This window comes from Pocillopora damicornis, chromosome 14 (genome assembly GCF_964200805.1).
Source record: "Pocillopora damicornis chromosome 14, jaPocDami1.2, whole genome shotgun sequence".
Taxonomy (NCBI): domain Eukaryota; kingdom Metazoa; phylum Cnidaria; class Anthozoa; order Scleractinia; family Pocilloporidae; genus Pocillopora; species Pocillopora damicornis.
In genome coordinates, this window is record NC_142683.1 from 810,190 (window position 1) to 823,984 (window position 13,795).

At 39.0% G+C, this 13,795-nt stretch overlaps 2 protein-coding genes across 4 annotated transcripts; both read left to right on the top strand.

Moving 5' to 3' along the window:
• The first annotated feature begins 559 nt into the window (after positions 1–559).
• On the top strand, positions 560–12,680 carry LOC113671602 (uncharacterized). Of its 2 annotated transcripts, none has more exons than XM_089194145.1 (7): positions 560–707; positions 1,837–2,043; positions 3,151–3,357; positions 4,471–4,677; positions 5,266–5,532; positions 6,516–6,567; positions 11,725–12,680. In XM_089194145.1, exons 2-7 carry the CDS (start codon positions 2,025–2,027, stop codon positions 11,741–11,743), a joined length of 771 nt encoding a protein of 256 aa, XP_089050271.1. In that variant the 5' UTR covers positions 560–707; positions 1,837–2,024; the 3' UTR covers positions 11,744–12,680. The 2 variants fall into 2 exon arrangements, with proteins under 2 accessions (XP_089050271.1, XP_089050272.1); XM_089194146.1 differs by lacking the exon at positions 11,725–12,680 and adding an exon at positions 7,060–8,028.
• Positions 8,918–11,592, top strand: LOC149033891 (uncharacterized). 2 transcript variants are annotated; one of them, XM_089194154.1, is made up of 4 exons: positions 8,918–9,058; positions 9,441–9,555; positions 11,000–11,296; positions 11,400–11,592. In XM_089194154.1, exons 2-4 carry the CDS (start codon positions 9,441–9,443, stop codon positions 11,450–11,452), a joined length of 465 nt encoding a protein of 154 aa, XP_089050280.1. In that variant the 5' UTR covers positions 8,918–9,058; the 3' UTR covers positions 11,453–11,592. The 2 variants fall into 2 exon arrangements, with proteins under 2 accessions (XP_089050280.1, XP_089050281.1); XM_089194155.1 differs by lacking the exon at positions 8,918–9,058 and having other exon boundaries at positions 9,304–9,555; positions 11,018–11,296.
• Positions 12,681–13,795: the final 1,115 nt, after the last annotated feature.

The following is a 13,795-nucleotide window of genomic DNA, read 5'->3' on the forward strand; positions in this document are numbered from 1 at the left end:
CTGTTTACTTGAAAACGAGCTCCGTCTCCGAGTAATTATAGTCCTGGGCCCAGTTGTATAAAAGCAGATAACGCTATCCGACGGATAAATCGCCATCCGGCGGATACATCGCTATCCGGCGGATAAATCGCTATCCGACGGATAAATCGCTATCCGGTGCATAAGTGATAGCAAAACGTATAGCGTTATCCACGTGATAGAGTTTTATCCGGTGGATAGCGTTATTCAACCTTCGAACAACCAGGGTCTGCTCTTTCTCATAAACAGACCGAGTCGCTATGTCTGTAGCTCGAGGCGGTGGACAGATACCGCCACGCGGGAATAAATTTACCGCTTCCCTTCCCATGTTATTAAATTACACCAGCAAAACAAAACCTTGGTGGGTGTCAGTCAAACTAAGTTGTTAATGTGAAAGAGTGGATTGATCCAAAGACATAGCTTACAACTTCTTACCCAAATCTATTAGAAAACATTCGCCTCTTGTTCGCTAGATTGAATTTCTCTCTCTGTGTTTGTTATCATGAGTTAATTGCATTACCATTTGCTTTCGCTTTGACAGATGGCTTTCCCTCACCGCCTAAAGTTTGTATTACTTTTGATATGTTGTGTGCAACATGCACTTGCCTCAATCTCATCAACTCACGTTACAACCAACTCACCAAGTGCTTATGTGAAGAATACAGGTACCCCTGTCACAACATCATCATGTAAGAGACAGTTTTGTATTCTTAAAAACTAAGAACAACAGAATGAAAATTTAACAGTGTGAGGAAAGGTTAAAATTTGGGTTTCTAGGGACATGTCCCTCAAGAAACTTTGTTTAATTTTCAGTTTTTCTCTCTCTTGCTTTCTTTCTTTTTTCCACGTTTTCTATTTTACATAAGTTTATTTTTTATTTCTGTGTGAAATTGTCGGGATCAGCACCGTTTTTATAAAAACCGTGATCGCGCGTTGTACTGAATCACTATTTAATGGCTGTTTGTGATTAATAAAAGAATGAACTACATGAGGAGGCCCAGTATGGCAAATAGACGGCCCCAGTCTCTGACGGGATTTATGCTGACGGTAGTGACAGGTTACCGAGGATAAAATATTATGAATTTTTAAATCGTAATTGTCGACACGGACGAATTAAAAATTTTACGAATGAAACGACAATAGAGACCAAACCGAAGAAGTAAATCTGAAAAAAAAAAGAAAAAAGAAGAGGATTTATAGCAATGGAGAAGATTAACACAAATTACATAATTAGTACGTCAAATTGCCCGATAAGACGTATCGCTTTGTTGAAATGAAAGAGAATTTCACGTACCATGAGAAAAAAAAAACTGGAAACGTGTTAATCTATATGATGACGTTTCCCAGCTTTTGTCTCGGGTTGTTCTTTTGTACAAATCTAAAAAAAATTTTGACAAATCATTCATTTTACAACTAGGAGGTATTACGGTGTATTAAAACCGACAGGAAAAATACCCCTCACAAATGGAGTGCTTTTGGATTGAGTGTTTTAAACTCAAAACCAAAGTTATCCTAATATCACATAGGGCCAATCAGATGAAAGAAGAAATACCTTTCAGATCTGATAATATTCAAAGTAAAAACAAGCAAACTGCCTAAAGCGCGAGCCAACGCGTGCGACAAAGTCGTGATTGGCTTTAGTTTTCGATCAATGTGATTGGTTGAGAGAGTAGTTGCGAGTGTTTTGGACCAATCATAGAACGAAGTAAAGCAACCCAATACTATCTCGGATTACTTTCGCCATTGAAATGATAATTGCTCTTTCTTATGAAACAATCTAATTGATTCAATTTTACTATTTTGGTGATGTTGCCACAGCATCTACAATGGCTGTTAACAATACAGTGTCTAAGAATGGGACGTTTACCACAGGAACTCCAATGACGGCGTCAACAAAAGCGTCCGCTACAGCCACAGTAAAACCAACCTCAACAACCCACGATACAACCAATTCATAAGGTACCGATGTGAAGACTACAAGTCCCTCTGTCACAAAATCATCGTCCATGTCCACCATAAGTAAGGGTAAGAGACATTTTGTATTCTTAAAAGCTTAGGACAACAGAATGAATAACAATATGGCGAAAGGTTAAAAATTTGGGTTTCTAGGGACATGTCCCCCAAGAAACTTTGTTTTAATTTCCAATTTTTCTCTCTCTTTCTTTCTTTCTATTTTTTTTTCTCGTTTTCTATTTTAGATAATTTTATTTTTATTCCTGCGTGAAATTTTCGGCATCAGTACCTTTTTTATGAAAACCATAATCGGGCCCTGTACTTAATCATTATTTCATAGCTGTTCATGCATTAATCTAAGAATTAACTGTACGAACAGGCCCATTTTGGAGAATGAACGGCCCCAGTCTCTCACGGGATTTGTGCCGACGGCAATGACAGGTTACCAAGAGTAAAATATTATGAATTTTTAAATCGTATTTGTCGACGCTGAAAAATTAAAAACTTTAGGAAAACATCGAAAATAGAAATGAAACCGAAGAGGTTAATCTGAAACAAAAAGGAAAAGAAGAGGATTGATGGCAATGGAGAAGATTAACACGAATTAAATAATTGGAACGTCAAATTGCCTGATAAGACGTATGGCTTTGCTAAAGTGAAACAGAATTTCACGTACCATGGAAAAAAAAAACTGGAAACCTGTAAATCTATGTGATAACGTTTCCCAGCGTCCGTCTCGGGTTGTTCTTGTTCAACTCTAAAAAAAATTGTTACAAATCATTCATTTTACAACTAGGAGGTATTACAGTAGAATAAAACCGACAGGAAAAATACCCTACACAAATGGAGTGCTTTTGGATTGAGTGTTTTAAACCCAAAACCAAAGTTATCAGAGAGGGTCGATCAGATGAAAGAAGAAATACCTTTCAGAGCTGATAAGATTCGAAGTAAAAACAAGCAAACTGCCCCAAGCGCGGGCCAGCGCGTGCGACAAAGTCGTGATTGGCTTTAGTTTTCGATCGATGTGATTGGTTGAGAGGGTAGCCGTGAGTGTTTTAGACCAATCACAGAACGAAGAAAAGCAACCCAACGCTATCTCGGATTACTTTCACCATTAAATTGAAAATTGCTCTATCGTATATAAAAAAACTATTTTTATTCAATTTTACTATTTTGAAGATGTTGCTACAACATCTGCGATGGCTTCAAGTAGTAATAAGGCGTCTAAAGGTGAGACGTACACCACAGAAACACCAGTGACGGCGACAACAAAATCGTCCGCTACATCCACAGTAGAACCAACCTCAACAACTCACGATACAACCAAGTCATCAAGTGCTTCTGTGAAGATTACAACATCATCTTCCATGTCCACCATTCGTAATGGTAAGAGACATTTTGTATTCTTAAAAGCTAAAGACAACAGAATGAAAATTTAACAGTATGGGGAAAGGATAAAATTTGGGTTTTTAGGGACATGTTCCTCAAGAAACTTTGTTTAATTTTCAATTTTTCTCTCTCTCTTGCTTTCTTTCTTTTTTCTCGTTTTCTATTTTATATAATTTCATTTTTTTTCTGTGTGAAATTGTCGGCATAAGCACCTTTTTTATAAAAACCGTGACCGTGCGTTTCACTGAATAATTGTTTCATAGCTGTTCATGCATTAATCTAAGAATTAACTGTACGAACAGGCCCATTTTGGAGAATGAACGGCCTCAGTCTCTCACGGGATTTGTGCTAACAGCAGTGACAGGTTACCAAGAGTAAAATATTATGAATTTTTAAATCGTATTTGCCAAAGCGGACGAATTAAAAACTTTAGGAAAATAACGAAAATAGAAATGAAACCGAAGAGGTTAATCTGAAACAAAAAGGAAAAGAAGAGGATTGATAGCAATGGAGAAGATTAACACTAATTACATAATTGGAACGTCAAATTGTCCGATAAGACGTATGGCTTTGTTGAAGTGAAAAAGAATTCACGTACCATGAGAAAGAACACTGGAAACGTGTAAATTTATGTGATAACGTTTCCTTGCTTCCGTCTCAGGTTGGTCTCGTTCAATTCCAAAAATAATGGTTACAAATCATTCATTTTACAACTAGGAGGTATTACAGTATAATAAAACCGACAGGAAAAATACCTTACACAAATGGAGTGCTTTTGGATTGAGTGTTTTAAACCCAAAACCAAAGTTATCAGAGAGGGCCAATCAGGAGAAAGGAGAAATACTGGTCAGAGCTGATAAGATTCGAAATAAAAACAAGCAAACTGCCTAAAGCGCGAGCCAACGCGTGCGACAAAGTCGTGATAGGCTTTAGTTTTCGATCGATGTGATTGGTTGAGAGAGTAGCCGCAAGTGTTTTGGATCAATCATAGAACGAGGTAAAGCAACCCAATGCTATCTCGGATTACTTTCGCCATTGAAATGATAATGGCTCTATCTTATGAAACAATCTAATTGATTCAATTTTACTATTTTGGTGATGTTGCCACAGCATCTGCAAAGGCTGTAGTTAACAATACAGCGTCTAAAGATGGGACGTCCACCACAGGAACTCCAATGACGGCGACAAAAAAAGCGTCCCCTACAGCCACAGTACAACCGACCTCAACAACCCACGATACAACCAATTCATCAAGTACCGATGTGAAGACTACAAGTCCCTCTGCCACAACATCATCTTCCATGTCCATTCCTAATGGTAAGAGACATTTTGTAGTCTTAAAGAATTTAGGTTTCTAGGGACATGTTCCTCAAGAAACTTTGTTTTAATTTTCAGTTTTTCTCTCTCTTGCTTTCATTCTTTTTTCCACGTTTTCTATTCTATATAATTTTTAAATTAAATTTATTAAAATTAAAATTTTTTAGTTCTGTGAGAAATTGTCGGCATAATTACCTCTTTTTTTTATAAAACCGTAATCGCGCGTTTAACTGAATCATTATTTCATAGCTGTTTATACACTAATTAAAGAATGAACTGCACCAGGAGGCCCAGTTTGGAGAATAGACGGCCCCAGTCTCTAACGGGATTTGTGCCGACAGCAATGACAGGTTACCAAGGGTAAAATATAATGAATTCTTAAATCGTATTTGTCGACGCGGACGGATTAGAATTTCAGGTATAAAACGAAAATAGAAATAAAACCAAAGGTAAGTCTGAAACAAAAAGAAAAAAGAAGAGATTAACAGCAATGGAGAAGATGAACACGAACTGTAAACTTGGAACTGTGAAGTAGCTGCTGTGATTAACAATACTGTGTATATTCACTCAGCAGTTATGTATTTTCAGCGTCTTTCAGCATAGGCACCGAGTACTCGTCACCAGATTGCGCATCTTGCAGCAATGGAGGAACTATCACAGTGACCTTGTCATGTAGCATCAACAACGATAAGAAATGTGTCAAGGAGGATTTCGATAAAATCATCTGTGGTTACGTTACTATGGTCGATAAAATGTACAGCTGTGCTGACGTGAAAAAGAATTTCACGTACTATGAGGAAAAACACTTGAAACCTGTAAAAGAATGTGGTGACGTTTGTCCAGCTTCCGGCTCAGGTTGGTCTAGTTTAACTCTAACAAAAATTGTTTTAAAACATTCATTTTACAACTGAGAGATGTTACGGTACAACAAAACCGAGAGGAAAAATACCCTTTTAAAATTGGGTGCTTTTGGATTGAGTGTTGTAAAACCAAAACCAAAGTTATTACGAAGGCCAATCAGAAGATTGAAATACCTTTCAGAGCCAATAAGATTAAAAGTAAAAACGAGCAAACTTCCTAAAGCACGGGACAACGCATGCGACGAAGTCGTGATTGGCTTAGTTTTACATGGATGTGATTGATTGAAAGAGTGGCCGCGAGAGACCAATCACAGAACAAAATAAAGCAAACCCAAAGTTATCTCGGATCACTTTCGCCATTGAATTGAAAATTGCTCTATCTTATGAAACGGACGAACTTATTCAATTTTGCTATTTCAAGGGAACAACTCTTACACAACACAATCTTCCATTAATTGAACTAAAGTCCATTACTAAATTAACCTTCAATCACCACGGATACAAACTCACATCAAACCGACTGCTATCGTAAAATCTCTTCTGAAACTCTCGACTATAGGCATACCTCCACTGCAAACCACAATAGCTCCTGATAGCTTCTTCAAAAAGTCATCAGTCTTTGCCGACAAAAACAACTTCTTTACTAGGTGACCGGTCTATTTAACATTTATAAGGCATTCTAAAAGGTACCGGTGACTTCAAAATTCCTTTTCTTGTATCCGATAAAAGAAAAGTAATTTTGAAGTTTCCGGTAAGTTATGATTGTATTGTTTGATAGAATTTTCTAGAAAGTTCGCGAGAGTTACATAAACATGAGACAGAAACCACATTGCACTGAGGACGAACAAGCGAATATCAATTGATATTCTCTTGAGGACGAACCAGTTCGAGAAATTTCCATACGCTCTATATCTAAAGTTACCCTCCACCACAGAGGTCCTTGAGTTTAAATCCAATTTGTCTTGTTCTTTTCTTTAGTGTTGTCCGCTCACCTCGTGTTCATTTTCTCATCTGGTCTCGTTGTCGGCCTGTAAGTATTTATCATTTGCGCAAGCTTTTATTAAACCCAGCATAAATTATTCAATCAACGTAACAATGCAACTACCCGACATTATTAAGTCAATGTGATCACGTAACAGGAATTCTCCCACAGGACCTCTCAATTCCTTCAGCTGCTCTTTTGTCTCCAACAGACATTTCTGTTAAAGATAAACAAACTTTATTCGTCACAATTAATATTTTAAAACTTTGAGGTGCATGAAGCTCAAGCACCTCGAAGAAAATCCAATTTTCCATAAGAATTCGTGCGAGAGAGGAAGAGAGGACCCTTGGAACGAGATTGAAACACGCCGCACATCTTAACGGCCATATTAGATGACGTCTCGTCTCCTACCCCATGATAGATTAGTCCTTCCCCGCACCGTACCACAGGTTACCCAGCTTTGCCAGTCCCAGAGCTAAGTAGGACTGGAATATGGCATGTAATTTCAAATAAGCACTAAATTTTAAATTTTTTTTGCAGATTATCGCACACTCTGTGATCCACAAACCTTGAAAAAGCTTTAGTTGCAAAGACGATAAACCAACTCAATTTCAGTTTTTCAGGAGTAAAGCCGAAGGAAAAGTATACTTGTATTTGATCGAGGCTTAGTAGATAAAAGCAAAGTTTTTTTTTTTGTAAGAAATGCTAATGCGGAAAGTTAAGTATTCAGTAGAGGGAATAGAGAGCACTACTGACATGAATAGAAATAGCGTGTTGATAGAGATTGTGTAATCAAATCATTTTATTGATGTTTTTTTACTTGAAAACGACGATGTTAAGATACGTGACTTTCGATTCACTTGATCTTGAGTTCTTGATCAACTACGACTACAGAGTGAGGACAGCGGCAAAATGAGTGCGCATGCTCCGTTACTCGCGCCATTTGAGCGTTCAAAGTTACTGCTCTCCCTCTCCAAACAAAGTTGATGCGGGTTCTCCCGCTGAGACAACAATCCTCTTCTCCAGGGAGTTTTCGTTCTGAGGAGGCGATGACAAGAAGCGCTAAAGCGTTAAAAGGTGCTCCAAACTTCTTAGCCATGTTACCGGTGCACTACTGCGGTTGCTAAATTTGCTGCTGTTTCCGCAATATTTCATTGTTGAGTGAGGAGGTTCGAAGGGAACTTTCTTGAAAACCGCAACTTTATCTCTTTTGGTTTGGGCCTATCCCCACGAAATGAAGCCAAACAATGAGAGTTTCAAAAAATGCCGCTGTTTTGCCAAGATGGTGTTACTATGGAAATATTGTCGTTCCCATTCCTTTCCGCACAATAAATTTTACGTGCTTTGCAAGTACGCACTCTCATTTTGTCGCTGTGTCTTGAGTGAGTATCATGGGTTGTTTATGCGTAGTTCAGCTGCCATTGTTTTATAGAACAGTTTTACTTATTAAGAAAAACGACTCTAAAACCCGGAGTGCGTCAATTTATTATTAAAAATGTGTGAAGAGGACGAGTTTTGGGAATCTGTAAATATTCAAGCCCTAGGGCTAAGGTTGGATTGGTTTGAAATTTCTGTCTCCCGTTTCATCATGATATTGTTACGATTCAACAGATAAAGTAAATAGTCAGAAACGGTTAACGCATCGAGCTATTGGCGAAAATCTTACAGGGAAATAAGTTACGTTTTTCCACAGGTCGCTGTAGTAACAATAAGCTACGTTTTTCTGGCAAAGTTTTATCACAGGTCACTGTAGTGACAGCTTAAACTCTGTAGTCTTGTAAATACCGCAGAAGTGTATTTGTTCCTCTGTCATCTGTCTGTTATCTTTGCTGCATTTCTTTTTACTTTTTATAGTTCTGTGGTACACGTTTTAATAAGTATCATCGCTGTGGTTTTCGAAATGTTTAAAGCTGTCTTCTAGCGACCAGTGAGAAATATGCCTCCGGTAGCCGATTTGGAAACCAATCATTCTTTGCGCTACCAGGTGTAAACTACGCGCGCTACTTAAATTTTTTCTCGATTTCTTTCTAAATTCTCTGTATCTGTTTCATTCAGTCTAACAAACTTTGCATTTGCAAAACGAGATAATTACATAAGCCCGGCTCAGATGGCTAAATTCTGGACTCTAAACTTTTTTTTTTCTCACCGTTTATTTGCATGTGCCCTGAATACTTTCCTTTTCCAAAAATAATCAGCCTCGAGGCGCTAACATCAGAACTTGCGAAGAAACTTGTTAAATTTCTCATGTAAATTCCCTCGCTTTGGAAACTCTCTGCCAGTGAAACTGTCAAACGCCTCTTTTCGGTTAACGCGAAGATCTACGAAAATGCTTTTCCACTGAAATCTTCCAATTTTTGTCAGGTAATTACAGCGAAACTGATGTTGAGAGCCAGCCAGCCTTCTACAGAGCGCATTTTCAATAAAGACGTTCGCTTTCGAACTCTATTTTAATAGCGACTGATGAGGGAAATTAATTGCACTCTTGGCACGCATTGTGATTCTGGAAGATAAAAGACGTCTTTCAAGTTGGCTGTCTGATGTAAGTTCAGACCCAATACTCTGTTTACTTGAGAACGAGCTCCATTATCGGGTAATTATAGTCCTGCTCTTTCTCATAAACAAAGGACCGAGTCGCTGAGTCTGTAGCTCGAGGCGATGGACAGATACCGCCACGCGGGAATAAATTTACTGCTTCCCTTCCCATGTAAATTTTGCCAAAGAGGTATTCTAAAGCCAGCAAAGCAAAACCTTGTCGGGTCTCAGTCAAACTAAGATGTTAAAGTGAAAGAGTGGATTGATCCAGAGACATAACTCACAACACCTTATTCACATCTGTTCGAAAACATTCGCCATATTGAATTTCTCTCGCTGTGTTTGTTATCATGAGTTGATTACAATACCATTTGCTTTCGCTTTGACAGATGACTTTCCTTCACCGCCTAAAGTTTGTATTATTTTTGATATGTTGTATGCAACATGCACTTCCTTCAAACTCAGCAAGTAACTCAAGTGCCAATGTGTCTACCTTAAGTAATGGTAAGAGACAGTTTTGTATTCTTAAAAGCTGAGGTCAACAGAATGAAAATTTAACAGTATGGGGAAAGGTTGGAATTTGGGTTTCTAGGGACATGTCCCTCAAGAAACTTTGGTTAATTTTCATTTTTTCTCTCTCTTGCTTTCTTCTTTTTTCTCGTTTTCTATTTTATACAATTATATTTTTTCTGTGTGAAATTGTCGGGATCAGTACCTTTTTAATAAAAACCGTGATCGTGCGTTTCACTGAATCACTATTCCATAGCTGTTCATGAATTAATTAAATACTAGTAATAACCACAGGTTAGGAAGTGCGTGCGAGGGCTATGCATGATTTGTTTCACTGAGGTTAACGATTTCATTGTAAAACAATGGCGTTGTGTTCTTTTTCCATTTTGGGCATTTATATTTGCAGCGCAATAAAGGGTTGCATAGTGTGGGTGATTGTTTTCCCATAAACGAGACAAAGGGACCTAAGAGTGGTTTTACTGACCTTGTGAAACAGTAAAACCAGTTTGATTATACACCAGTTCTATTTTGTGTTGGGTTTGACAAAATGGTTGTTTTTTCACTTTGTAAATAAAAACACTGTTGATTATAAAATGGACATATTGATTGAGTCAAGGAAGATTTCGATACCCGACAACAACAGACACGAACAGGAAACGTTCCGATCACAAGTTCACACGCTCGATTTTGATTGGACGGCGCGCCAGCTATGCATGAGCTGCACGTGATTCTTCGACGAAATAGACGTCGTCCACGTGATAAAATTGTGTTGTGTGCATTCCAATTTATGGACCGCCACTCCTGCATGAACTGCACGTGATTCTTGACATTCTTAGCTTCAAGAAGGCGAAATTTACATATTATTTGAGCCCTTCATTAAAGATCATTGACTATGGAACGTGAAACAGCTATGCTTTGGTGAGAATTGTCTTCTGCTTGGTGTTGGTTTCTAGCGGTCAGAGCGCCTGTGCTCAAATTACGTCCTTTCATTTCATTGGTTCTTAGTGTCCCTAGGGACAAATATTTGGAAGGACGACTTTTTTTGCTAAATTCGAGTCACTGCAAGGCTATATAACTGCCGCGCATGCGTTTGTAACCAATGTTGAGATTAGGATTGCGGGCTCCGCTGGTCGCCCGCAATTAACCGCACGAGCAGGCCCAGTTTGGAGAATAGACGGCCCCAGTCTCATGGGATTTGTGCTGACAGCAATGACAGGTTACCAGGGGTAAAATATCATGAATTCTTAAGTCGTATTTGTCGACGCGGACGAATTTAAATTTTAGGAATAAAACGAAAACAGAAATAAAACCAAACAGGTAAATCTGAAACGAAAAGGAAAAGAAGAGGATTAACAGCAATGGAGAAGATTAACACGAATTGCAAACTTGGAACTGTGAAGTAGCCGCCGTGATTAACAATACTCTGTATATTCTCTAGGCAGTTATATATTTTCAGTGACTTTCAGCATAGGCACCGGGTACTCGTCACCAGATTGCGCATCTTGCAGCAATAGAGGGGCCATCACAGTGACCAAGTCATGTAGCATTAAGATGCCACCTAACGACGATAAGAAATGTGACAAGGACGAGTTCAATAAAACCAGCTGTGGTTACGTTACTATGGTCGATAAAATCTACAGCTGTGCTGACGTGAAAAAGAATTTCACGTTCTATGAGGAAAAATACTTGACATCTGTAAAACAATGTGGTGACGTTTGTCCAACTTCCGGCTCAGGTTAGTCTGGTTTAACTCTAACAAAAAATTGTTTTAAATCATTCATTTTACAACTGGGAGATGCTACCCTCAATTGCTTCAGCTGTTCTTTTGTCTCCAACAGACATTTCTGTTAAAGATCAACAAACTTTAATCATCACAATTTTAAAACTTTGAGAGGCATGAAGCTCAAGCACCTCGGAGAAAATCCAATTTTCCATAACAACTCGTGCGAGAGAGGAAGAGAGAGGACCCTGAGAACGAGATTGAAACACGCCGTACATCTTAACGGCCATGTTAGATGACGTCCCGTCTCCTATCCCATGATAGGTCAGTCCTTCCCCGCACTGCACCACAAGTAACCCAGCTTCTCGAGTCTCAGAGCTCAGTAGGACTGGAATATGGCATGTAATTTAAGAAAAGCATCAAATTTTTCTTTTTTTTTGCAGATTATTGCAGACTCTGTGATCCACCGACCTTGAAAAAGCTGTAGTTGCCAACAAGATAAATCAACTCCATTTCAGTTTTCAGAAGTAAAGCCGTAGAAAAAGCGGTATGATGGTATTCGATAGAGGCTTAGTAAATACAAGGCAAGTGTTTTTGTAAGAAATGTTAATGCGGAAAGTTAAGTATTTCAGTAGAAGGAATAAAAAGTACTATTGACATGAATAGAAACAGTGTGTTGATAGAGATGGTGTAATCAAATCATTTTATCGATGTTTATTTACTTGAAAACGACAATGTTAAGATATGTGACTTACGATTCACGTTATCTTCTTGATCAACTACGACCACAGAGTGAGGACAGCAGCAAAATGAGTGCGCATGCTCCGTTTCTGGAGCCATTTGAGCGTTCAGGGTTACTGCTCTCCCTCTCCAAACAAAGCTGATGCGGGTTTCCCCGCTGAGACAACAATCCTTTTCTCCGAAGAGTTTTCCTTCTGAGGAGTCGATGACAAGAAGGGCTTAAGCAATAAAAAGTGCTACGAACTTCGTCGCCATGTTACAGATGCACTACTGCGGTCGCTAAATTTGCAGCTGTAACCGCAATATTTCTTTTGTTAATTGAGATACGTGAAGGAGGAGGTTGAAGGAAACTTTCCTTAAAACGGCAACTTTATCTGTTTTGGTTTGGGCCTATCCCCGTGAAATGAAACCAAACAATGAGAATTTCAAAATTGCCGCTGTTTTGCCACGATCGTGTTACTATGGAAATATTGACGTTCCCATTCCTTTACCCATATGAAATTTCTCGTGCGTTACAAGCATGCGCACTTATTTTGCCGCTGTGTCTTGAGAGAGTATCATGGGCTGTTTTTGCGTAGTTCAGCTGCTTTTGTTGTATTAAGGATACTCAGAAGTTTTTTAGAACGGTTCTACTTACTAAAGAAACACGACTGTAAAACCTGGAGTGTGACAATTTATCATTTAAAGAGCTAGTGAGAAGAGGACGAATTTAGGGAATCCTTGCTTCAGCTACCTATGAGCACTCGCCTTCTCCGAATTTAAGAAGAGCATCGGTAGAGAACCCATTTGTAGAGCACCCAAAAGAAAATAGAGACGATTAAAAATCACAAAAATGTTCATAAACTGCAACTTAAAGATAAGTTAGAGTACTATCACTTCTTCCGCCTTTCTCCCCATGAAAACAGAAGCCTGGTATTTTACCGATTGAAATGTTCTGGAGGTGAGGTGACAAGCCGGCCAGGTGGGTTACAATGAAGGTAGCCCCAACCCCTTCTCTTCCACAAAGAATGCGTTTATCGAGATCTGAAATCCTCTCAACACCGGCTAAAACAGAAAAGTTCGAAAAAAGGCTTATAATCGTTCGCCCACGTACTCACTGGAGCAAGTAATTTCTCTCTAGAAATCGTTCAGTGAATATTCAAGCCCTAGCTCAAGTAGTCTTAGGCCTGGGTCAGGAGAGTAAATTGCCTTAAGAAAATAAACAGCTCTATCTCCGCAAATTCACAGCCGATTGCGCTGAAACTTTTATGGACGATAGTTTTCCGTAAGAACTTTTACCTTATGGCAACAATACCGACGACGAAAGTCACATGTCGGGTCACGTGATCAAAACGCTACTCAATGAATTTTTATTGGAATTGGTAAGATTTACACACACTCTTCACTGACCAATGAATGAAACTGTCGTGATATTGCGTTACACGGTCACGCCACTGGGCCGATGAACATCTTTATATTTAGAAGACTGAGGAGACAACGAATACACACGTGGCGGCAGTCGAGTTCGCACAATAAACAACCCTTTTGAGTTCACAGAATCGTGACATGGTGTCAGAAGTGGGATCGGCTCACCCCTAAAGATGACAGAAGCAGCTGAAGCATCCATAGTTGTGCCACCAGCGCCGACTCAAGTTTTTATTCCCCCGTCAAATTTGCCCCCGCCGAAAGCGCTTATTTTTGACGACAATTTAGCCACCGCATGGAAATCGTGGAAAGCAGCGTGGCAGCGCTACGAAATCGCTACTGGTGTATATAAACAAGAGGGCATAGTTC

Excerpts from the sequence above, each read along its gene's own strand:
- LOC113671602 (XM_089194145.1), top strand. Across the intron at positions 4,678-5,265 it reads TTCCATGTCCATTCCTAATG|CGTCTTTCAGCATAGGCACC; the intron begins GTAAGAGACATT and ends ATGTATTTTCAG. Across the intron at positions 5,533-6,515 it reads TTGTCCAGCTTCCGGCTCAG|TGTTGTCCGCTCACCTCGTG; the intron begins GTTGGTCTAGTT and ends TCTTTTCTTTAG.
- LOC149033891 (XM_089194154.1), top strand. The coding sequence starts at position 9,441 with ATGACTTTCCTTCACCGCCTAAAGTTTGTATTATTTTTGATATGTTGT. Across the intron at positions 9,556-10,999 it reads TGTGTCTACCTTAAGTAATG|GCAGTTATATATTTTCAGTG; the intron begins GTAAGAGACAGT and ends TATATTCTCTAG. Across the intron at positions 11,297-11,399 it reads TTGTCCAACTTCCGGCTCAG|ACATTTCTGTTAAAGATCAA; the intron begins GTTAGTCTGGTT and ends TGTCTCCAACAG.